The 23184-nt window shown below is 61.1% G+C and overlaps 2 protein-coding genes across 7 annotated transcripts; both read left to right on the forward strand.

Annotated features, from left to right (window-relative positions):
- Positions 1-1964: 1964 nt before the first annotated feature.
- On the forward strand, positions 1965-4664 carry CCDC106 (coiled-coil domain containing 106; the record flags this gene model as incomplete). Of its 3 annotated transcripts, XM_079723631.1 has the most annotated exons (5): positions 1965-1998; positions 2143-2250; positions 2337-2513; positions 3618-3830; positions 4348-4664. In XM_079723631.1, 5 exons carry the CDS (start codon positions 1965-1967, stop codon positions 4662-4664), a joined length of 849 nt encoding a protein of 282 aa, XP_079579757.1. The 3 variants fall into 3 exon arrangements, with proteins under 3 accessions (XP_079579757.1, XP_079579756.1, XP_079579758.1); XM_079723630.1 differs by having other exon boundaries at positions 1965-2250; XM_079723632.1 differs by lacking the exon at positions 2143-2250.
- Positions 4665-6773: 2109 nt separating this feature from the next.
- Positions 6774-22578, forward strand: U2AF2 (U2 small nuclear RNA auxiliary factor 2). 4 transcript variants are annotated; one of them, XM_079723768.1, is made up of 12 exons: positions 6774-6889; positions 10672-10807; positions 11426-11470; positions 11761-11864; positions 12194-12345; positions 13629-13745; positions 13917-14055; positions 18279-18358; positions 18437-18559; positions 18857-18955; positions 19212-19460; positions 22315-22578. In XM_079723768.1, exons 1-12 carry the CDS (start codon positions 6841-6843, stop codon positions 22447-22449), a joined length of 1428 nt encoding a protein of 475 aa, XP_079579894.1. In that variant the 5' UTR covers positions 6774-6840; the 3' UTR covers positions 22450-22578. The 4 variants fall into 4 exon arrangements, with proteins under 4 accessions (XP_079579894.1, XP_079579893.1, XP_079579896.1 ...); XM_079723767.1 differs by having other exon boundaries at positions 18857-18943; XM_079723770.1 differs by lacking the exon at positions 11426-11470.
- The last annotated feature ends 606 nt before the right edge of the window (positions 22579-23184 follow it).

Below are 23184 nucleotides of genomic sequence, written 5' to 3' on the forward strand. Positions count from 1 at the left end.
CCTGTAGTTTGAAAAACACGGATCTAGGGCAGGTGCCTCCCCCTGGACGTTTTGACTGAGGCTGCAATTTATCCGTAGTGTGAAGTGGGTAGGAGGGGAGAGTGACACTTTCTAGGTGGCGCAGACATTTAGGTTCTCCCGCTGCAGGGTTAAAGCACTGCTCTCATAAGGGCTGGCAGAAATTCCAGAGCATGGAAGCTACCTGAGAATGGGAGGAGAGGCAGGTGGAGCTGGGCCAGAAGCTGAATAAACATCTGCCTTCTCAATGAATTTTCCTTGCGTGTCGGATTTGTGCCAGGCACTGTGCTGGGCCTCATTTCTTCTTCCGACCTCTTTTTGGGTGGAGGAAAAAAATCATCTGTCTCTACTTCCCAGAGAGGGAAAGAGCTTCCCACCATCTGACTTCAGATAACAGTAACAGTGCCCTGTCTTGAGCTCTCACTGCGGTCAGGCGCTGAGTTGAGCGTTCTGCGTGTCATATCATCCTATGTACCCACAACAAACCTAAAAGGGATTATAATCTCCCCACTTTACAGGTAGACTGAGGCTGTGAAGGAGCGGCCAGGACTGGGATCTAGGTCTGGATGTTCCAAAGCCAGCTCTTAACAACACGGGGGTGATGGTGCGGGGGTGGGGAGTGGTTTCTAGGCCTTTATTTTCGGGGAGGAGTAACTCTCCCTACCCCATGACCCTTAGAACCCTGGGGTCTGGCTGTGCTGAAGCCCAGTGGGAGATGAAGGAGCAAAGGAGCCGAGCGGGTTGCAGGGGTCCACACTGGCCAGTTCCCAGGGTACCTCTTAAGGGGATCTTCCCTGTGCTTCAACTTTCCCGGCTGTTTCCTACATTTCCCCGCCTCTCCCGGGCCGGACTCGGCGCGTCGTCACCCCCCACTCCCCCACCCCTGGGGACCCCCGGAGCTGCCAGCTCTCTAGGAATTGGGAAATTCGTGACGTTCCCTGCCCAAGCTTCGCCAAGGGCGGGGGAGTGCTGCAAGGGGCCATCGCGCAAGTGCGGCCCCGGCCTCCGCCGCAAACGGCCGGCCTCTTCTGGGGCCGGGGACTCCAGGAGGAGGCACGCCAACTGGCGCACCGGGCCGTCCTGGCGTCCCTACCTCTCCCATTGCCCGGCTCCGAGACTCGCCGCCTCTGCCGCCCTGCCCGCGGGTGTGCGGTCGCTTCCCTCCGCTCCCCGTTATTCTTTGCAGACGCTCCCCGGCGCCGGGCATGGGCGCCGCCGCCGCCGCCGCTGCCGCCGGTCCTCGGGCCGGATTCCGCGCGCGGGTGGGTGAGCGTGGGGCCCCGGCCAGTCCGACCCCGGGCACCTGCGGGCCGTGGGGTGGTGGTGGCCGTGTCGGCACCTGCGGCCAGGTGCATCCCCCGCTGAGACCACTTGCCACCGTCGCTCCCCCTCCCACCCGCGGGACAAAGGGCGGGGGCGGGGGCGCATCCCCACTCACGACCTTCCCCCGCACTGCGCACGCGCCCAGCTCCCCAACGGGTGCTAGGCCTTGATCGCCCACGCGAGTGCGTGGGGTGCCCGGGGGTGGCGAGGCGCGGCTCGTGGCTTGGGCCCCCACCCTGCGCCTGGAAGTTGGGGTGCACTCTCCCTCCCCCGCACCTCTCACTTCTTTGGCCCCGAGGCGACCCGTGATGAGGGTCTGTCCTATTTCGGCCAGGATGCGCCTGCTCTGTCGACCCCACCGGTCCTCCTTCTTCCAGCACCCGCGTTCTCTAGAGTCGAGGAGTTTGTAACCCCAGGGGTCCTCCCTCAGTCCTGAGGGGTCTGGGTCCCCTCCTCCATCAGACCCAGGAGTCCTGGCCCTCAGCACGCCCTCCCGCAGTCGTGAGCCCCAGCTCCCCCGGGATGTCCCCGAGGAGTCCGTCTGTGTTCCTTCATCTGTGGCTGCTGTTTCTGTCCAGTGCCCCTGAGGCTCTCAGCTGCTGGGGTCCGCAGGAGGCCGCACCATGAATGAGCGCAACATTAGCCGGAGGAGGACAGGTGAGGAACTGGACCTTGCTCCACCCTTGGTCCCACAGCTGCTGCCCGTTGTCCCTGCCCTTTCCTCTCCAGGGCTGCGTGGTTGGGGGCTGGTCCGCGGCTCCTTGGGACTTCCCTGGGGTGACCTCGGCCTCTCTTTTCCAGTGAAGAAGGACAACGAGGCCTTCGAGATTTCCATCCCCTTCGACGAGACGCCCCACCTAGACCCACAGATCTTTTACAGTCTGAGCCCCTCTCAGGGAAACTTCGAGGGTGAGTTGGTTGAAGGGGGACTTGAGTCAGGCGGGGGTGCAGGGCCCTGAGGCCTGGGGTCGACCAGGGTCCTCTGCTGTCCCTAGAGCCTCCGGAGGCTGCATCCCCGACTGTGGCCCTGATGAACGGTGTCAGGGCCCAGCTGCACATGGCCCTGGAGAGGAACTCATGGCTGCAGAAGCGCATTGAGGACCTGGAGGAGGAGAGGGACTTCTTGCGGTGTCAGCTGGACAAGTTCATCTCCTCTGCCCGCATGGATGCAGGTGAGGCCGCCAGTCCCCTCCCCATCTCACTCCTGGGCCCCGGCACCCAGCGCGGCCCTCCTCAGGGACACAGGACCCTTCTTACCCACACTCATCCTCTGGTGGCTCAGGGGGACCTGTCATTTTTGCCCTCTCCTTGCACCTGTGGCCATCTCTGGGGCTCCAAGCCCAGCTTCCTTCCTGCTTGAGTCCTTCTGCTGATGGAGAGGACACTGTGCCCTGCTTGTCCATGTATTCTGAACACTGACCCCTCCCCTTCCCTTTTAGGGCTTTTCTCTGCCAAACCTTTAGCTGTGTTGGTGGGTCCAGCCTGTCCTCTCCCCTTCCTGCCGTTCAGCCCCTGGCTGTGGCTCCCTCAAAAGCTTCCGCTTCCCTCTCTGTGAAGTCCGCTGGAAGTCTGGGCAAGGGGCCTGTGTTTTTTTCAACACCTACTTTACTGAGGACCCCTCTGCTCTTGAGCCACCTCTAGCCTGGGTTGCTGGGCCTCCCACCATCCACCCACGCTGACGGGAACCTACCAAGGATGGTCAGGCCTAGGGGCTTCTGGATTTACTCGGTGGGAACCCCAACACTGGACCTCCAAACCCACCCTTTGGAGGGCCCTGCATCAGAACCCCCGCTGCTTCCTCTGTCTGGGGGAGGGTGGGCGCCTGCCTTTCCCAGCGCACTAGACCCAGAGACTAAGGTTTCCCTCTGGGTCTGCACTCCCACCCCCACCCAGGCTTTGCCTGCCTCCCCGCTTATACAGGCCTCACTGGGTCCCCAGAACACCCCTCCTCCACCGTGGGAACCCCACAAAGCCACAGACTCTCCCGAGGTTCCCGGGACTGTCTTGGTCCACTGGGCCCCTCCCCCAGACCCCTTGCCACCAAGTTGAGGAGTGAGCATCCTCAGCCCGTGCCCCACCCCACAGAGATTTGGGATCTCTGTCCCCAAATCCCAGCTGCTTGTGGAACTTCAGCATCTGTAGTGCACTTCCTGCCTGTCCCCTCCTTGGGGACCCCTTCCTGGGGACCTGCTGTCCGACCCCACCTGGCCGACTCCTCCTCCCTCCCTCCTGTTCGTGAAGTTCACGCATGCGCGTGTCTCCTCTCACCTCTCCAGAGGACCACTGCCGGCTGAAGCCTGGGCCGCGGCGGGCTGAGGGGGACGGCAGAGGCGGGGCTGGGGGCGAGGCCTCAGACCCCGAGTCGGCTGCCTCCTCACTCAGCGGAGCGTCTGCACAAGGCAGTAACGGGGAGAGGAAGAGGCAGCAGCAGAAAGGGGGCACTGGCCGGAGGCGCTTCGGGAAGCCCAAGGCCCGGGAGAGGCAGCGGGGTAAGCGAGGCACAGGGGGTGGGGGCTCTGGGGCTCTGGGCCGGGGACTTAATGTGTGACCTCCAAGGAGCTCCCCCTTGTCCTCCCAAGCCTTGGTCTCCCCATCAGCAAACAGACCAGACCTGGTTGTCTGTCCCGGCCTCCACGTGTGGTCCTGGTTTACAATCCTTAAATCTGTGTCCACCCTCACCGCCGCCTGGGGCTTGGCCTTCCTGAGCCTTGGGCTCCTGTCAGTAACAGGGGAGGGGTCGATGGCCCAGGTGGGCTGGGAACTCCACCCTTGAGCCCACTCCCTCCTTCATTTTTCCTCCTCATCCCCCTCCCTGGGCTTGCCTTCTCTGATCTCCCTCTGGTCCGACTTCTATCTCCGTTTCTTCCGCCTCTTGTAACTCTCACTGCTTTTCCTCGTTCTCTGTTTTGTTCCCCTGATCTTCCGGCTTCCCCTTCCCACTTCCTCTCTCTGCCCGCCCCCCCCCCCCCAATGCCTCTCTCTCGCTCTCTCCCCTCGGCCGTGCAGTGAAGGACGCCGACGGTGTGCTCTGCCGCTACAAGAAGATCCTGGGCACCTTCCAGAAGCTGAAGAGCATGTCTCGGGCCTTCGAGCACCACCGAGTGGACCGCAACACGGTGGCGCTGACCACGCCCATCGCGGAGTTGCTCATCGTGGCCCCCGAGAAGCTGGCGGAGGTGGGCGAGTTCGACCCCTCCAAGGAGCGTCTGCTCGAGTACTCGCGCCGCTGCTTCCTGGCCCTGGACGATGAGACCCTCAAGAAGGTGCAGGCCCTCAAGAAGAGCAAGCTGCTGCTTCCCATCACTTACCGCTTCAAGCGGTGATCCCGCCCCACCTGGCCCGGGAGACGCCCCCCGGCCCCTCTTTCCCTCCCCCTCCGCCCTCCCGGCCCTGGTCAAGCGTGTGTAGGAGTGGTGGACCCTCACGAGGGCATGGGGGCGGGTGGGTGGCCTGTTTCTGCGCGTGCCTCTCTCCTTCCCCTCCTGCGGACCGCCACCCCCTTCCCGGGTCCCCTGTATATAGATCTGCCCCTTTGCCTCTCTCATTCCTAGCATCCTCCCCGTCCTCCGCATTCCCTGGTGTGGAGGCGGTCGAAGAACTACTGTCCAGGGGCCGGTTTCTGCCCTTTCCTAAACACTGGCGCCCCCTCCCACCTGAGCGGCACCGTCCTGCTGTCACCCGGCCCTTGCTCCTGGGAAAACTGCCGGGACTGCGGGGCGAGGGCACTGTACATACCCCGTTGCCTCCCCCAACCCCGAGGAGAGGCTGGCCCACCTGCCCGCCCTGCAAGGAGCTCCCCAACCGCGTTCCGGGACCGCCCCGAGTCCACGTGAGACAGATAATTATTAAGAGAATTTAAATTAAAAAGATGATAAAATTTGGAATAAACTAGGACCCGGCCTTTTCCTGGGAGGGGGTGGCCGTTGCCGCGAAGACGGTGACGGAGGCTCTGAGGGGTTCCGGGGCACGGATGGTCAGGCGGGAAACGGGGAGGTTGGGGAGACAGGGTGTAATTAGCTCCCCGGAGGCAGGGGTGGGAGGGGAGAAGGAGCTGTGCCCTGGGGAACTCGGAGGGGCAGAGCTCGGGAAAAAAGGCGTGAGTACTACCCGCTGGGCTACTTGGACTAGAGGCACGGCGGCAGGAGGCGGCACTCAAAGAAACCTCTGGCGGAGGCGGCCAACGAGGGGAACGGAGAATCTCTGAGCATAGGCTTCCGCCAGGAGGCGGAAAAACGAAATTATCTGCCTCCCGGAAGTGTCCGCTACGTCACCTGCTGCGCCTGCGCGGCAGCGGGTGGGGCGGGCGCGCTTGTGCGGTTGCCACGGCAACCAGGAGAGGGCGGCCTTGCTTAACGGTCGGGAATGCAATACCTTCCCTGGAGGAAGGGAAAGACTCGCGCACGCGCTCCGGGGGCTCGGGAAGCGGGCACCCTACCGGAACAGCTGAGAAACCTCGCCTCAGACCGGCTTCTACGCAGGCGCAGAAGCCCACCTCGCGCCCCGCCTCTTCCCCTTGCGCAGGCGCACAAAGCCGCTCTGGCAACCTCCGCAGCGGCCGCTCGCACCCTTCACCCCGCTGGCTGATTTTGTCTCGCGCAACCTTCTTAGGCCCTCCGCAAGATCAGCCCTTCTTTTCCTCCCCTTTCCCCACCCGGAGAGCCAGGTTCCGAGAGCCGGGACCCTGCCCCTTCTCCGTTTCCCTTCCCCTGACCCACCTCTCCTCTGTCCTCCCTCCCTTTTCGGTTCCCGGAGCCGGAAGGAGCCGAAGTGCCGACGGAAAAAGTCGAAGCTATCTCTCGTGAGTGAAGCCTTCCCGAAGCGGTGGCGGAAGGAGCCGAAGTTCTCCGAGAGGGGAGGAGGGTGCTCCTGGAATCTCCAGAAAGAGCCGAAGTTTAGAAACGAGATTAATCTCTGGCTGGGTCTGAGGGCGAGCTCCGGAAACCTTCGGAAAGTGACGAAGTCTGGGACGGTTGGGATTGTCGGAAGTAGCCGATTGCTTGGACAGGGCCGGCGGAGAAGAGCGGGGAGAATCTGCGCAAGCAGTCAAAGACTGGGACAATTTGAATTTTCGGAAGAAGCCGAATTCTTAGAGGGGGCTGGGTGCAGAAGAACGCGAGGATCTACGGAAACATCTGAACGTTGAAGAGCTAATATCCGAAAAGTTACGAAAACCTGGGAAGGCGGCGAAACCCTCGCTTCGGGTGTTTTCGGAAGCAGCCGTAGCTGCTGCTCCCGAGGCTTTCCTCTACGGTCCGGAAATAGCCGACGCGTTTCGGAGCCAGGCCCGGGGGGGAGGGGCACCTCGCGGGCGCGCAGGCGGGGAGAGGGGCGGAGCCGGGGCGGGGCGGGCGGCCCGGGCTTGATTAGGTAGGGGGCGGTGGAGCGCCGGCGGCGGCCGGAAGTAGCCGAAGCAAGCGGCGGAAGTAGCCGAAGCGGCCGGAGCGGGCGCGCGGCAAGGCGAGGCGAGAGCTCCACAGGGCCCTACGCGGCCGCTTCAGCATGTCGGACTTCGACGAGTTCGAGCGGCAGCTCAACGAGAATAAGCAAGGTGAGGGCACCGGGGGCGCGGGACGGCGGGCGGGGTGACTCTTGGCTTCTCTCCGTGTCCCCCGCCATTTTCCTCCTTGCTTCCCCCTCCTCTCAGGGCCGCGCGGCGCCCCCCCACCAAGTCCCGCGGCGCGCGCCTCGCTCACGTGACCTTCCGGCGTGCAGCCGCGCAGGAGGGGAGGGGAGGGAGCGGCGGGCTCAGGTCCGGACGCATGCGCTCCTTTTTTCGCGCCCCACGTGGTCCCCGGCACGCGCGGCGGGCTCGCCGGGTGTCCCCTCGAGGATTTAGGTTTTTTTAATCTGGAAAGGAGATTATATAGATTTGGTGTCGCAACTCCTCCTTTTCTCCCGCTGCCTTGGCACTTCCGCTTCCGGCCGGGCCCGCGGCCCGGGTCTCCACGCCCCCTTTGTTCCAAAATGGCCGTTGTGGGCCCCCCTTCACGTGGGCGCGGGCCGGGACGCGCGGTGGGGCGCTTGTAGCACCGCCGCCCTTTGCGCCTAGTCCTGCGGACCGGCCGCCAGTGTCACGCCGGGCCGCTGCCGTGGGGCGCCAGGGTCGGCGCTTGTGGAAGAGGCCGCATTGTGCGTGCTCTGTGTTCCTCCCGCACGCCTGTACCCCTTCCTCAGGGCTCTGGCTCTCCCGGCGATCACAGTGCGGAATGTTTGCGTCCCATCGCTCCCTAGGTAGAGAGGCACACCCCACGTCCTGTAGGATCGCAGCTCGGGACACCTAGACTCAGCCTCGTAAATCTCAGTGTGGAGGGGAGGAGACTGAGGCTGAGCGAGTAGGGAGACCTGGTTCAGTCGGGAGGGTGGGAGGCACGTCCCCCTCGGGTGACGCCGAGTCCAAGCACGGGGCCGTGATAATGCTGATTACTTTGGGGACCCCAAGAATGTTAGCACTGAGAGAGGCGTTAGATAGTTAACAGGTTTCTCTTGCCTTCTTATTCCTATTTGAGAGTGAGGAAGCTTAGGCCGAGGGAAGGTGGTAGGCTTGAGGCTTAAGCTACCTGTGTTCGAAGGGCCCCATGGGGCGCTGGGATTCCCCTTTCGGCCCAGCCTAGAGTGGGGTAGGGGGTGGGTGGCTGGATTAGGAGACAAGAAGTCACGTTTCGGGGTGCCCACGGGGTGTCTGTACGTCCATGATGTACCGCTTAACAGCACAGGCTTTGGAGGTGAGCAGACCTGGGTTCTAGTACCTACTTCGTTGCTCACTAGCTGTGTGCTTATTTTCTTTGTGTGTGTAGGGTGACCTTTTTTGTTTGTTTTTGTCGTTGGGATGTTGGAATAAACAGGGATGATAGGAATGATAGTTGCAGGTAAACTTTGAGCATGTGTCAGGCACTTTGTTAAACTCTTCTGCACAGTTTTTCTAAGTGGATCTTGTAACAGCCCTATGAGGCTGAAGTGATTTCCTGCCCTTTGCAGAGGAGGAAACAGGCTCAGAAAGTAAAAACTTTCCCACGTTTCAGCTGATCAGAGGCAGAGCTGAGATTAAATGGGGCAACATATGTAAAGTGTGTGGCGTGGGGGTTGGCATACGTTAAGTGCCCGATTAGTGATATTTTTTATTGTGAAAGAATTCCTAGTGAAATTTCTTACTTAGGGAGGAAGTCCGGAGGCAGGTTTTCAGCTCACTCAGAGGTGGTGTTAGAGACGGGGAAGGGCAGGGAACGTTGCTTTCCAGACGTCCTTCCGCCAGGTCCCACACCTGGGGGTAAGCGTGAGTCTCGTTTAAAGAAGAGGAAAATGAGGTTTAAAGGTTTGGTTGCTGTTGCATGGTTTTATGCAGAAAAGCTGAAACCGATCCTGAGTCTGCCTGGCTGCAAAGCCATGTTCCACTAAGCTGGACAGCCAAGTGGAACTGATGGAGCCTTCCTTGGGGGCGCTTACAGGTGTGCTGCCTGCTTTCTCCCTGGGTGTTCCCACTGGTACTGGGGGGCCAGGCCCTCAGCCGGGGCATGTCCCTTGGGTTGGTGGAGTTGTTCCCACCACAAGGTGGCCACAGCATTTTGAGCAACCGTAGCTCCCTCTTCTGATCTGATCTGTGCTGTATCGGTGGGTGTGTTGGGGGCGGGTGTTACTCTTGCCTCAAGGGGAAGCTTTGCCCATGTGTTGCTCTGCCCATGGGTCTTTGTGCCTGTGGGTCTTTGTCTCTGCGGTCCCGCTTCCTCCAAGTGTCAGTCTGCATCTCCAGGGAATTAATTTCCTTTTCCGTGTCCCAGGCACCCAGCAGGTGCCACTGCTTCCTCTGTGTTCGTCGCTCTCTCCCTGCTTGTCTGTTTTAGAGCCTAAGCCACAGGAAAGGGTCTCCTGCTCACAGCCTGCCCATCTCACAAGTGTGGAGCCAGAGGCCCAAAGCCTCAGGCCAGGGCTCCTCCCCGGGCCCCGGGCCATGGCTCTGTGCTTACCTCTGGCTTCACACTGTCTGCCCGTTCCCTCCTGTCCCCTTCAGCTGCCAGCTTTCAATTTATTTTTTATGTTTAGTCTTTTCATCTTCAAGGGGGCAATCCCACTGTCGTTAGTGGTTCCAGGCCCTAGGGTGTTTTCGGAGTGTTTTCCGCTGCTTAGCTGCCTTAGCTGTCATTTCAGGGTTCACCATTTCCATGCTTTTTGGCCATGGGTAAGTCACGTGGTCTCCTTGCGCCTTAGGTTTCTCATCTCTTAGTGAGCAAGGCCCCCTCCCCAGTGTTTTCCCAAAGTAACAGTAAGGATTGAGTGCAAGTAAAACTAGCACAGAATATGGTTTTAGGCGGCATTCCAACGTTTGCTACAACGTTTTTTCCTTTTTAAGGTGGATGCAGGTTTATCCTGTTGTAGTGAAGTCCATGGCATTCTCTTATTATTTCCATCACCCTCACCCGCCGCCCTGTCCCCAGACACGTGGTAAAGTTAACACGTGTTTGAGGGGTAGTCGAGGATAGTTGAGGAATCAGTGGCGTCTTTGAACCGAGGAAATAGAGTACAAACAGCGTGGTGCAGGAGCTGTACCTCCTTCAGAGGGGGAGAGGTCTGCTGGGAGCCGAGGTTTCTGTGCTTTGCTGGCAAGGCTGTGCTCTTGTTCCTAGGCGCCGCCCCCAAGGCGAGTGGGGGGAGGTTGAAGGCGCCAAGGGGAGCTCTGGAGAAAGCCCCCGCCCCAGCTCCTGCTGTCCTTGGCTCTGAGGGAGTGTGGGAATGGGGGGTAGTGGGCGGGCACCACCCCCCCCCCAGATTCTGAAAGACACGCCTTCCTGGAGGTGGGTGTCCTGCATTGTTCAGCTGGTGGGGTGGGGATGGGTTGGGTTTCCCTGCTTCTCTGCGAAGCGGGTCCTGCCTGGGACCTGACCCGGGGCCTGATGGTGGGGCTGTGGGGGCCAGCTGGTTGAGGAGGTCTCCTGAGGGGTTGCTGGGTCCCTTCAGGAAAACATCATTGGGTCTCTTGATTCCCCAGCCTCTAGCCCTGCCCCTCTCAGGGACGACCCTGGGGTCAGGCCCCTCAGCCCTCGAGGGGGACCAGGAGCCAGCCTCCTCTGTCTTCTCTGGCTCCCCAGCTCCTCCTGAGCATCCTCAGGTACCTTACACCCCGGGGGCACTTCCAGGCCCTGTCCCCTCAGGTAACCAGCTCCCACCCCGGTCCCGAGGGTCTTTGGACTCACGTGTGGACCCAGGAAGCCTGCTCTCCCTTCCTCCATCAAGCCCCTTCCCCTTGGGGGTGGCCTCCCTGGGGCTGGGACGAAGCCACCAGTGCGCGGGTGGGCTGGGCCGTGGCCTCCCTCGGCTCATCCTCTCCCCCGCCTTGCCCAGAGCGTGACAAGGAGAACCGGCACCGGAAGCGCAGCCACAGCCGCTCTCGAAGCCGGGACCGCAAGCGCCGCAGCCGCAGCCGGGACCGGCGCAACCGGGACCAGCGCAGCGCTTCCCGGGACAGGCGGCGCCGAAGGTACCAGGGCGGGGAGCGGGCGGCTGCGTCCAGGGGCTCCGGGGCTGGCTCCTCTCCGCGTGCACCTGGGGGAGGCGCTGCTGCTTATCTGTCTGAATCAGTTTCTTCCCTGTTCCTGGGGTTTCCTTCAGTTTCTGGTGGGTCGCTGGTGCGGCAGGTTCTTTATCTCCAAGGCGAGTCTGGCGACAGGGAGCCGCTGTGTCTGTCCCTCGGTGAGGGGCTCCCTCCTCTTGCCGGCCCTCTGGTGCCCACTGTGCGGGTCTGCGGGGTGCCGCCCTGGGAGGGGGCCGGCGGTTTCCGCTCTAACGCCTCTTCCCTCCCCAGGCGCCCCCCTGTCCTCTCTGCCCCCTGGGTGAGGAAGGGCGGGACAGGTGAAGTCCTGCCGCCTCCCACCTCAGTCTCTCCAGCCAGAAAGTGGTCTGTCTGGCCCCTCCTCCCTTCCTCTTGCTTGGGGGTGCGGGGCGCGGGGGAAACGGCAGGGCCGAGGGCGTTTGCCCGCTGCTTGCTCACCTCGGCCCTGCCCCAGCCCTGGGCTCAGCGGCCTTGGGGGGTGTGGTGTGTGGGGAAGACGAGGGTCCCCAGTCACCCCTCCCCACACCTTTCCCTCCCACCCCCCAGCAAACCTTTGACCAGAGGCGCTAAAGAGGAGCACGGTGGACTGATGTGAGCTGCTCTTCCTGCCCCTTCCGCCCCACGTCCGTTCCCTCCGCCTCCCTCCCCGCTGTGCACCCTGCCCTGTCCTCGTCCAGCCCCGGCCTGAGCGCTGGGGAGAGCCCGCCTGCCTTGCAATAGCACCCTCCCCGGGCCTGGGCGCGGCCCTGACCCGGATCCTCTCCCTCCCGGAGAGAGCCGAGCTGGGCGGGGGAGCCGAGGGGAACCTGGGGGGACTTGCAGGCCCACCTTTGGTCAGACTGAGGTCGCCCTGCCCCGCTCTCCCCTCCCCCCTCCCCCAGTCGTTCCCCCCGCCACGAGAAGAAGAAGAAGGTCCGTAAATACTGGGACGTGCCACCGCCCGGCTTCGAGCACATCACCCCCATGCAGTACAAGGCCATGCAAGGTAGGTTCCGGCCGCCGCCCCGCACCCGCTGGTCCTCTGGCCCCTCACCCTCTCGTGAGCTGGGGTGGTTGTATGCTGGGGTGGTCAGGAAGCACAGCCTCGGTCTTGGGGGGGTGGCGGATGGGGTTTGCACCCTGGGTTTTCTGGCCTCTGCCTTTTGAAGCCCCTTGACAACAGCCCGTACTGTTGAAGTTGACAGCAGGGATGAAGCTGTCAACAGGCCTGGTTTCGCAGAGGCGGTGGTTGCCCATGTCTGGGAGGGCGCTGCTGCTGAGCCGCTCCACGGGCCCCTGACGTCTTCTAATGCCCAGACTCTCTTCCTTTTGAAGCTGCCGGTCAGATTCCAGCCACCGCCCTTCTCCCCACCATGACCCCCGACGGTCTGGCTGTGACCCCGACGCCGGTGCCCGTGGTCGGTAGCCAGATGACCAGACAGGCCCGGCGCCTCTACGTGGGCAACATCCCCTTCGGCATCACTGAGGTACTGCCCTCCCCCTGCCCTCCCCCTGTCCCCCCACCCGTTCCTCCCCTTCCCTCCGTTCCGTCCCCCAACCTGCACGGGTGAGACTCTGCTCCTGCGAGACCCCCCGGCCCCCTCCCAGACGGACCGATGGAGTTGAGCCAGCCAGGGGCCGGGCTGGGGGTGGCCCTCCCCTCCCTCCTTTCCCTCTCCCGTCTCCCTTTCCCCACCTCCTCCAGCAACCCAGAGAGCAGGCACACACGTAACGTACCTACGAATCCACGAATCCGACTCCGTGCGGAGAGAGACAGAGAGGGAGACTCGGACACGCACACACGCACATGCACACGCACACGCACGCTCCCCCTCAGTGTTTCTGACACGCCTCTTGTTCTCTGCCGCCTGTGTCCCCCATCCTCTCGCCACGAGCCTCCCATGGTCGCTGGTCTTTTATTTTTGATCGCCCCGACCCCCCCGCCTTCCCCCCCGCTCCTCCCCCTCCCCCTCTCCCCGACCCCTTCCCGTGGCACCCCCTGAGAATCCCGAGATCAAAGAGTTGTTTCCATTTCTCTTTAAAGTGAAATATTGTGGGGCTGAGATCCCTCGTAGCAACAAAAAGTTTGCTACCGTCGTTGAAGGCAAGTAAGGTCCATTCTGACTTTCTCAACCTGCACTTTGCTACATTTGATAAACCAGCCCCCGGACTCCAGGGCCAGATTCCTCCACATCACTCTTTTCTCCTCCCCTCCCGCCCGCCCTTCCTCCCCGACCCTCTGCCCTGCGCTCCCCGCCTCCCGGCCTCTCTCCTCCGTCCCTTTGCTCCTCTCTCTCTCTGTCTCTCTCTCTCTCACTCACTCGGGTTTCCTGTGTGTCCTGCCTGCTGCTGCTTTTCCACTTTCCGGCCATTTCTGTCTTGCTGTCGCCGTTGGATGTCTCTTTTTCTCACACGTTCTGTTTTCTGTTCTTTCTGCCTCTCCCTGTTGTTTGCCGCGTCTTTCTTGAGCAATCCTTCTCTTTCCCCCTGGTTGGGGCCCCGTGGCTCTCTCCACACCTCCTGTCCCGCCTCCTGGCCCCCGGCTGTTTCCTGCTGCTGCCTCCCCGCCTTCTCTGATCTTTCTCCTGCCTTTGTTCCTACTGTTGCTCTCTATGCCCACACCCATGTTCCACTGTTCCCTTCCCTCCCCCCCGCCCCCCCGTCCCTCTCCCCTTACCCCCAAACCCCTCTGTGTCTCCCTCTCTCACCCTTCCCCTCCTCTCTCCACCTCCCTTCCCCCGCCCCCCCCTGTCTCCTCTTCCCTCTGCAGGAGGCCATGATGGATTTCTTCAACGCCCAGATGCGCCTGGGGGGGCTGACGCAGGCCCCCGGCAATCCCGTCTTGGCAGTGCAGATTAACCAGGACAAGAACTTTGCCTTCTTAGAGGTGAGCCGGGCATGTGGTGGGGTCAGGCCCAGCCCGTCTGCAGCAGCCCTTGTCCCCACTGGGCCCTTTTCAGTCCGTTCTCTACCAGGTTGCTGTCCCAGAGCCCTCGGGGCTTGGGGGGCTGGCTGGCCCCTCACCCTGTCCCTCACCACCTCCTTTTCTTTCCTTCAGTTCCGCTCAGTGGACGAGACCACACAGGCCATGGCCTTTGATGGCATCATCTTCCAGGGCCAGTCGCTGAAGATCCGCAGGCCTCACGACTACCAGCCCCTGCCTGGCATGTCAGAGAACCCCTCTGTCTATGTGCCTGGTGAGTGGGGATCTTGCCCACCTTTCCCTCCGTAGGCCAGCCGGAGCTAACGGGGAAGCAGCGCGAGTGCTTCAGAGGGGATGCGTCGTCTCATCCGGCCCTCGAATTTTTGGGAGTTGGGCGTCTCCCTGTTTGCAGAGGTGGCGCCCAGCGCCCAGAGAGGGTGAGCTGTGGTCTGCTTGAGGACTCACAGCTTGGAAGTGGCAGAGCCAGGGCCAGACTGAAGGTGTTGTGGGCAGTGAGAGGCCCCTGCCCTGGACCGCGGGGTCAGTACGGGCGTGGGTGAGCCTGTGTGGATGGGCAGGGGGTCAGTAGAGCTCCTGGTGCGGGGTCTGATGTGGATTTTCCGTCGACCCCCGTGCTCCGGGCCCGCCTCCGCAGCCGTGTTCCATACCATCTCAGGTTGGTAGGTGACGTAGCAGACCTGGGGTCAGCAGGACTTTCCTCTGTAAAGGGCCAGGGAGTGACTGTTGTTTGCTCGGCAGGCCGTGTGGTCTCTTGAAACTGCCCTGCAGTTGTAGCAGGAAAGCAGCCACGCGTGCTCCCTAAGCGAGTGGGTGTGGGTGTGTCCCGTATGCCTTAACATATGTGGACCCTGATGTTTGGGTGCCGTGTAACGTTCACATGTTGTAAAAACAACCTTTCAGAAAGCCTGCAGGCGGTACAGAAACAGGAAGCGGGCTGGACTTGGCCTGCAGGCTGTTTGCTGACCCCTGTGGTTGACTGCCGGGTGGAAGTGAGGATTTGGGCCTGTGCGGGGCCCTGTTGGGGGCCGGGAACGCTGTGGGGTTGGAGGGGCCAGTGCTGCGGTAGCCGAGCTGGGGGCCCGGCTCTCAAGCAAAGGCGGGGTGAGCACCGGGTGCTCTGGGTGTGGGAGCCGTGAGCCACACCCTTGGGGGCTGAGAACGTGGGATTCTGCTGGCTGAGGCTTCACGCTGAAGGACACCTTTTGGAAATGGGGGATGTGGAGTCAAGAGAGGGTGGCGTCCAGAGAGGGTGGCACCTTGGGACTCAGGGCTGGGTCCCTGGCTCATCCCCAGTGTTTTCCACCATACCAGTTTGGGTAAATTCAGCACATCTCTCTAACTTATAAAAAAACTTGAGAAGTTGCTGATTTTCTGATGCTTTACGTGCACGTATGTCTGTGGAGCCACCTCCCAGGTCAAGTCACAGAACGTTCCTTTGTGTCTCTTTCCAGTGAATTCCCTGCGTTTTAACTCATTCCTATTTACACAGGAGCCCACTGCTTCTCCTGCTTCCTGGGCCAGCACAGTCCAAAGTGTGCCCCGTGGATCAGGTGTTCGTCATCGTGACTGTCCTGTAGTACAGGGTCGGCAAGTGACAACTAGGGGCCAGATGTTTAAGATCTATCGGCACGTAGCCACTCGCACTGGCGCGTGGTTTGAGTTGCTTTTGTGCTGCAGTGGCCCTTGAGTCCTGCGGTAGGTGCTGGTGCGCCCTCTCACCGAGGAGGGGAGTGAGGCAGGGAGCGAGCGGTGACGTGCTCAGAGGCGTGATTGCTGGGCCCCCCGGGGGCGCAGCGTGACCGCAGAGTCTGCCTCGCCGTCTCCCATGGTGCCCCGCCCGTCACCTCTCTCCTGTGGAACCGGAGGCATCGCAGAGGCAGGGACAGTGCTCGGTCGCAGGCTCTGTTACTACGGCTGACGTCCTCTCTGGGATTTACCTCCCCGGGGAGGCCGGGGATCCAGCCACCAGTGACTGGGCGAGTCTGTTCCTTCCTTGGGTGCCAGGGGTGGCAGGAAAAGTGATGGTGGCTGCAGGTTAAACGTCCTCTGCAGTAAAGGTCCTATCTCGATTTCCCTTTCCACTCCAGCAAAACAGTCAACTTTAGGATTAAAGGGGAGAAGCATTTGATAAAATTGGAGACACGCTTGGTTGGAGAAGAAACAGTGTAGGAATCTGGAAGATAACTTCCTTATCTTGGTAAAAGGGGACTGACCTGAAACTGTAAACGTCCATTATCTGCAGCGGTGAGACCTTTACTGCGCTCCCTGACCTCAGGCCTGACTGTGCAGTGGGGCCCTAAAGACGAGGTGGAAACTGGGAGCAGGAAGGCACGGCATCTTTGAATTTGTGAATTTAGCTCCACTTGAGTGCCCGCCCTGGATCAGGCTCACCCCTCAGTTCAGGGGCGAACCTGATTCTGCCTCAGGAGGCCCCTACCTGTGGGGCTTCCTCCACTCCCCCAGGAGGATCCTACGAAGCAGTGCTGGGGGTGCCAGGGGCACAGCAGTGCACGAGGCGGTTACGGTCCTCCTGCCGAGGGGCAGGTGACGCTGCAGGTATGAGAAAGGATTGCTTGGCCCCTGGGGGTCCAGGGCAGCCTTGCGAGGGGTGGTGAGGTTTTAGAGCTGAAGGTGAGAGGTAGCCCCTCTGGAAGAGAACAGGTATGTGAAGCAGGGCGGCGCCCAGAGCGTGCCGTCAGGAGGTGAGCTGCCCGGGGCTTTGACTGTGGGCATCAGCGCTGGCCTGGGTTCCCCATTTATACCCTGCTTTCCTGGTCGTGCGACCTTGAACAGGCCCTTCTCCCCTGGCAGGACCGAGTGAGCACGGAGGGGCTGTGGTTGCTGAGGCGCCGACCTGCTGCTCCCTCGTGCTGGCGCGGCCTGGCCTTCGTGGGGTGGCGAGCCCGGCCACCAGCCCGCGTCCAGTGCTCGTGTGGCTCCGTCGTGCTCATCCACACGCTCGGGGTGGGGGGTGCGAGCTTCTCCCCGTTCCACAGATGAGGTCACTGAGGCCCAGAGGAGCCTCACTCAGTGCCGTACCCCAGATTGGAGCCCAGGGAGCCCAACTCTGGTGCCCTCGGTGCCGTGTGCTTCCCCGAGGTGTGTGGTGGGGTTCCAGCCCCGGCTCTGCCACTTTGCAGCCTTGTATCCGCAGCCCGTGTCCTGTGACGGCACCCTTGCAGAGCCCTTCGCTCCCTGAGAGCTGCCTGTGAAGTTGGGGGCCCTGGAGCCTGTGACCTCAGGTGGTACCTGCTCCCTGTGCCTCAGTCTCCTCCTGTCGTGCTCTGGGTAGGGGTGGGAGAACGTGAAACGAATAGCTGGAAGGAGTTCGGCTGGGGGTGCCCGGTGTGGAGTGTTCGAGCCGTGGCCCTGGCTCCCAGATGCTCCTGCTCATCCCTCCTCGCCCAGGCTGGGTCTCAGAGGATTGCATGCCCCACCCCGATGGGGCTGGGCTCTGGTGGTTGGAGCGGCAGGGCCGCAGGGGCCGGACTGGTGGGTGGTGGTGGGAGAGGGAGCCCTTCTGCGGACGCAGTGGCAGTGTCTGAGGCTCTTTCCCATCCCCCATGTCGCCTGCTCCTCCCCAAGGTCGGGAGGAGGTGGAGCGGGGCCACCTGGTGCCGGATTGCAGAGGAAGGCAAGGTGGTGCGTCTGGCAGCAGTGGGCCTTGAACTCAGAGTCAGCAGCAGGTCCGGCCGTGTGGGTGGCAGTCCACGTTTCTGTCTTCTTTGTGTCCAGCCGGCGTTCTGGAGCTCTGTGTAGCTTACGCCCTGTGGGGAGGCTCCAGGAATTGAAGGACAACGTTTTGGAAGCCTGCGAGACATTGGGCTGAGTCCTGGCAGGCACCCGAGTCAAAAGCTCAGCGGAGAGGGCAGGATTGGGGTGGACGCACGGTGGTCGTTAAGCCCGCTTGGCTGATGTGGCCCCCGCCTTGCCAGGGCCCTGAGTGAGCCGGGCACGTCCCAGCCCTCATGGACACCGAACAGCAGACTCCTCCGAGGTCACCTGTGACTGAGGCCAGAGAGCAGCTAGGGACACCTGTAGCTGTGCATAGCGCAGGCCCGCAGGGAAAGGTCGTGGAGGCTTCCTGGGGAGACGTGGTCTCAGCAGAGGCAGGTTGGGGGAGGGCTCTGAGTGGAGGCTTGAGGATGAAGGAGAAGTTGTGTATCCCCACGATGCCTCTCCAGCAGGCTGAGAGCCAAGGGAACCTGCCCAGGTGACACAGCAGCAGGTGGCAGGTTGGGGTGTGAGCTCGTGTCTCTGACCCCAGGGCCCCGATGTGCCGCTGTGCTGGGGTCGCTCTGTGTCCCGAAGAGTGCTGCCGGGATGCGCCTCCGAGGCGGGGCTGGGGCGGGTGCATGGCCGGGAGGGACGCGGCCTGACCGGGGCTGCCGGGCCTCTCCTGCAGACGTCCGCCAGGGTCTGTGAAACGACCTGGTGCTGGGACTCAACCGTCCGTCTGCTCCCTTCTCCCCCTAGGAGTCGTGTCCACCGTGGTCCCGGACTCTGCGCACAAGCTGTTCATCGGGGGCTTACCCAACTACCTGAATGACGACCAGGTAGACCCTTCGTCTCCTCCCGCCCCTCCCCCGTCACAGCCTTCGTCCAGACTCTCATGGCGTCTTGGCCTGCCACAGGTAAAAGAGCTGCTGACATCGTTTGGGCCTCTCAAGGCCTTCAACCTGGTTAAGGACAGTGCCACAGGGCTCTCCAAGGGCTACGCCTTCTGTGAGTACGTGGACATCAACGTCACAGATCAGGTGAGCCCTGGGGCCCTGCACTGGCGTGTCTGTCCTTGCCCTTACCCTGCTCTGTATCCACGCTGAGGTCTCCCTTATGTAGGGTGGGTGGGAGGAGGCCAGCCCGAAGCAGGGCCAGGCGCGGGGGCCCCTTTGCCTCGGTTCTAGCTCTTGCCGAGCTCTCACCCCTTTGCCTTGCCCTCTCCCCTACCAGTGTCCGGCTCTGGGGTAGTGGGGCTTGCGGGGAGGTGTCAGGCTACTGGCCTCTGACCTGTACCTCTCCTCTGCGTGCCCCCATCCCGCGTTCTCCAAACGCAGGCCATCGCAGGGCTGAACGGGATGCAGCTGGGGGATAAGAAGCTGCTTGTCCAGAGGGCAAGCGTGGGAGCCAAGAATGCCACGCTGGTGAGCCCCCCGGCACGTCATCTTCCATTGGCTAGGGGACATCTGGGGGTGGGGGGTGGGAAGGGGCCGGGGGGCGTGCTGGGTGGGCCGTCCTAAGCTCTGCCCCTGGCTTTCCTGGCCAGTGCTGGGAGTGGGTGCCTGGGTCTTCAAGGGCAGAGCAGGGTCTTTCCCTGGGATGGCGTCTGGCGGGGAGGGCTCGGGGGAAGCGGGCATGGAGGGGGCGAGGGCGGAGCTGCCCCGTGACGCCCCTGCCCCCGCCGCCCCACAGAGTACCATCAACCAGACCCCCGTGACCTTGCAAGTGCCTGGCCTGATGAGCTCCCAGGTGCAGATGGGTGGTCACCCGACTGAGGTCCTGTGCCTCATGAACATGGTCCTGCCTGAGGAGCTGCTGGACGACGAGGAGTACGAGGAGATCGTGGAGGACGTGCGTGACGAATGCAGCAAGTATGGGCTCGTCAAGTCCATTGAGATCCCCCGGCCCGTGGACGGCGTGGAGGTGCCCGGCTGTGGAAAGGTGCGTGGGAGCGCGCTCTCGTGAGCGTCCCCTGTCCCTACATGTGCGCGGGCACACACGCACACCCACCCCCTGCTCTGACCCGGAGAGAGCAGGGCCTCTGGGGGCCCAGGCCTGCGGCGAGAGGCGGCGCGCGTGCTGTGCTGCTGTGGCTGAGGACTTGCCTCTTGCTTCTGTATCGAAGCAGCTTTGGTTCAGAACCTGGGTTTCATGTGATCTTGGGTAAGTGGTTTGGCATTGTCTATGGAGGGGGGAGAAAAGTGCTAAAAATAGTCCCCAAAGCAGCAAACCCACCTGTGTCTTCCGGCTGCCAAGTACTCTGCTGAGCTCACCTGTGTCAATCCTGAGCTCTCACAGCAGCTCCGAGCCCTTCCCCACAGTTAGGTTTCTGATTTCTGGGGTCTGATTCTGAGCTCACCGAGTCACGTTGTCTCTGGCACTGTGCCAGGTGCCAGCATCTCACATCCCCCCTCGGGATGCCTGGAGTGTGTGTGGCTGCTCGCCTCGTGGGTCAGCGGGATGCCCACGTTAAGAGACAGCGCATGTGCTGCCTCCGGTGGCGGCTGGGAGGGGAGCAGCGTCGCGCTGGGCCCTGTGTTCAGGTAGGAAAGTCAGGAGCTGGTGAAGCCCGAGCGACACCCAGTTCTCGCGGCAGGCAGGTGGGGTCCTGGCAAGAGGCAGCGAGGTGGCTGGTGTAGCCGGAGGGGGTGAAGCGGAGAGCAGTGGGGCCACGTGGGTGCTAGGAAGCATGCTGGCTGTTCTTCCGAGTGAGGATGGGGGGAGCCTTCGCAAGGTCTTAAACGTGGGAAACACCTGGCACATAGAGGTGGTCCCTTATAGTGTGGGGGGATGGGTGGGCATGGAGTGCAAAGCAGAGCTGGGAATTTGGAGGGGTGGGGGGTGACAGCCGTGTGATGTTTGGAGCTTTGGGAACTAACAGCTTGTGGTCATCTGGGTGGAAGACGGTGACCTGATTTAGAGCAGGCAGGAGGATGGAGAGAAGTCAGCAGCCTGTGAATGCCGGGACCCTGGTGGCTGATCTGGGTGTGCCCGGGGAGGGGGAGGAGCCAGTGAGATGCCCAGCCTTCTGGCTTTGGTGACCTGGCAGAGGTGGCAGGTGAGAAGCAGGGGACATGAGCAGGTCTGGGGGGAGGGGACGATGGTCAGTGTTGGGGGCTGGCTTTGGGGTCCTGAGACCCCAGCAGAGATGTTGCAGGGAGCAGTGGGCTGGACAGAGCTGCTTCCAAGTTTGAGGTCTGGTAGGCACCCTGGTCCCTGCTCAGGTGTCAGGCTGGAAAGACTTGCCAGGGAGCAGTGGAAAAGCATCGCGGGGGGGGGCAGAGGAGGGTGGGGCGGGGGCAGGAGGGGAGGGTGGGCGGCACTGGGTTTGGCCTGCGCTCCTACCTGCCCCCAACTGCTGCACTGGAGACGCCCCGTCCATGACAGGTCAGTCTCCTTAGTGCGGTCGTGGCTCGAGAGAGGAGAGCCTGGAGGCTGCCTGGGGGCTGCCTGGGGGCTGAGGACGTGTTTGTGGGGGACTAATTGAAAGACCCGGACTGGTCTCAGGGATCAGTCTATGTGATTTGTTTTTAAACTTTATTATCGTTCTTTTCAAACATAAGAGTAGAGAGAAACCGTCATAGCAATGGAGTTAAGGTTATAGTATCATGTTTTTAAAGCCATATTCTAGTATGTGTCGCAGTGTCTTGGTGGCCCGTCGCCCAGCTTTAGGTTACCAATGTCTTACCATTCTTGATTTCTGTATATTCAGCTTCCCATGCCCCCGCTTTTCCCCCCTGAAACAAGATGTATCTCATGTATCACTTAGGTACAGTTCTGTATCTGAACTCCTGATGTTTGGGGCCTGGCCACTCTTGCTTTGGGGCCTGTGCTGTGTGCTGTAGGATGTTTAGCCCCATCCCAGCCTCCACCTACTAGATGCCAGTAGTGTTACTCATGCCTTTGTGACGATGAAAATCATCTCTAGACATTGCCAAACGTCCCCTGGGGACACATTCACCTTGGTTGAGAACTGTTGCTATAAACAGATGACTTTAAAAAATTATTGAAACCATACAGTACCATTAGTATGTTAACAAAATTACCGTTAGTATCTGTCTACCCAAGCCATGTTCCGATTTCCCTTACTGTCTTAAAAATGTCTTTTTACAGCTGCTTTGATCAAAATAAGGAACCCTGCAGTTTGGTTTCAAACTTCCTTAAAATTTATCAATTTTGTCACTTCTTTTTTTTCGTTTTGCAAGCCGTTTTGCTTGTTGAGGCATTAGGGGGCATGTTTTATAGAACTCCCCATGTTCTGAATTAGGCTGGTTATAGCCACTCCTCCCTCCACTTCTGTAACTGGTGGTTCAAGCAAGATGAGAAGCTTGAGCAGATCAAGGTTCACTTTTTTTTTTTTTTTTTTTAAATCAACCTGGGTTTGAATACTAATTTGTCAGCTTTCCTTACTTCATCCCTTGTCTGGGGGAGACACCCATGGCTCTTGGGGTGGCTGGGGGAGCACCCAGCATGGTGCCTGGTACAGGGGAGACACTCAGCATAAGCGACTGGTCTTGAGCTCACCCCTGTCCCCTGCCCTTTGGGGCTCTTGACTTGAGTGAGCTTCCTCTGCTCTCATTCTCCATGCCTCTGCATGTCTCTGTCATTCTTTGATCCTGGGGTGCTGGAGGGTGTTTGGTAAACCTCTCTCCCTCCTATCTCCCTAACCTCCCTCCCTCTCCCTCCCGCGGAGTTCTGGGTTTGGGTAGATGCTGGCTGGTTGCTGTGAGTGAACCGGCGCATCCTTGGAGGCCGGGAGGCCTTGGTCTTCACAACCTGCGTCTTGTTCCCACAGATCTTCGTGGAGTTCACCTCTGTGTTTGACTGCCAGAAAGCCATGCAGGGCCTGACGGGTCGCAAGTTCGCCAACAGAGTGGTTGTCACAAAATACTGTGACCCCGACTCTTACCACCGCCGGGACTTCTGGTAGAGGCGGTGGGGGAGGGCAGGGGCAGGGCTGGCTGGGGCTTCTCCCCCTCCAGCTCCCCCTCTTTTCCCCCTCTGAAGACGATGGGCAGAGGAGTGACAGCCGAATGACAGCCGGCAGCAACTGGAATGGCAGCGATTAAGGGTTGGGGGTGGGGGTTTGGGGCGGGGAGGGGACAGGGGAAGTGCGCACACAGACCCACACAGACACATGCACCCACAGACACAGAGGGAAGGGGTGGGGAGGGGGTGCACAGCAGGGCGGGGTCGGACCCCCACGGCCCCTCCCCGGAAGTCTCTCTTCCCTTATGCCCCCTTTCTCTCCCCTTCCCCACCGTAGAAACATAGCGTGTTTATATTTTATGGCCAAACTATTTTGAATTTTGTTGTCCGGCCCCGATACCCTGCCCTGTCCCCTTTCAGGACCACAGCTCCTGTCCTTTTGGCCTCTGGTCCTCTCCACCGTGTCCTCCCTGGTTTCTTAAATAGTTGATTCTCTCCTCTTTAGTCTCCCCAGACCTGCCCCCCACCCCGTGGCCCCTGTCCCTCTCCTACTCTCTGTGGCAGTTTCATATTTGCTAAGACGAATTTGCTCATTAAACATTTTGTTGTATTTTACTTTATGGAGCTGCTCTGTGTCCGGTGTGTGTAACCCCTTCCCCTCCAGTTCTCAGGGGTTCCCTTGGCCCCAGGCCGAGGCTCGGCCTTGGGAGGCCCAGCTGTCCGCACTGTCGATCTG

Source organism: Hyperoodon ampullatus, assembly GCF_949752795.1.
Source record: "Hyperoodon ampullatus genome assembly, chromosome: 18".
In the NCBI taxonomy this organism is placed as follows: Eukaryota; Metazoa; Chordata; class Mammalia; order Artiodactyla; family Ziphiidae; genus Hyperoodon; species Hyperoodon ampullatus.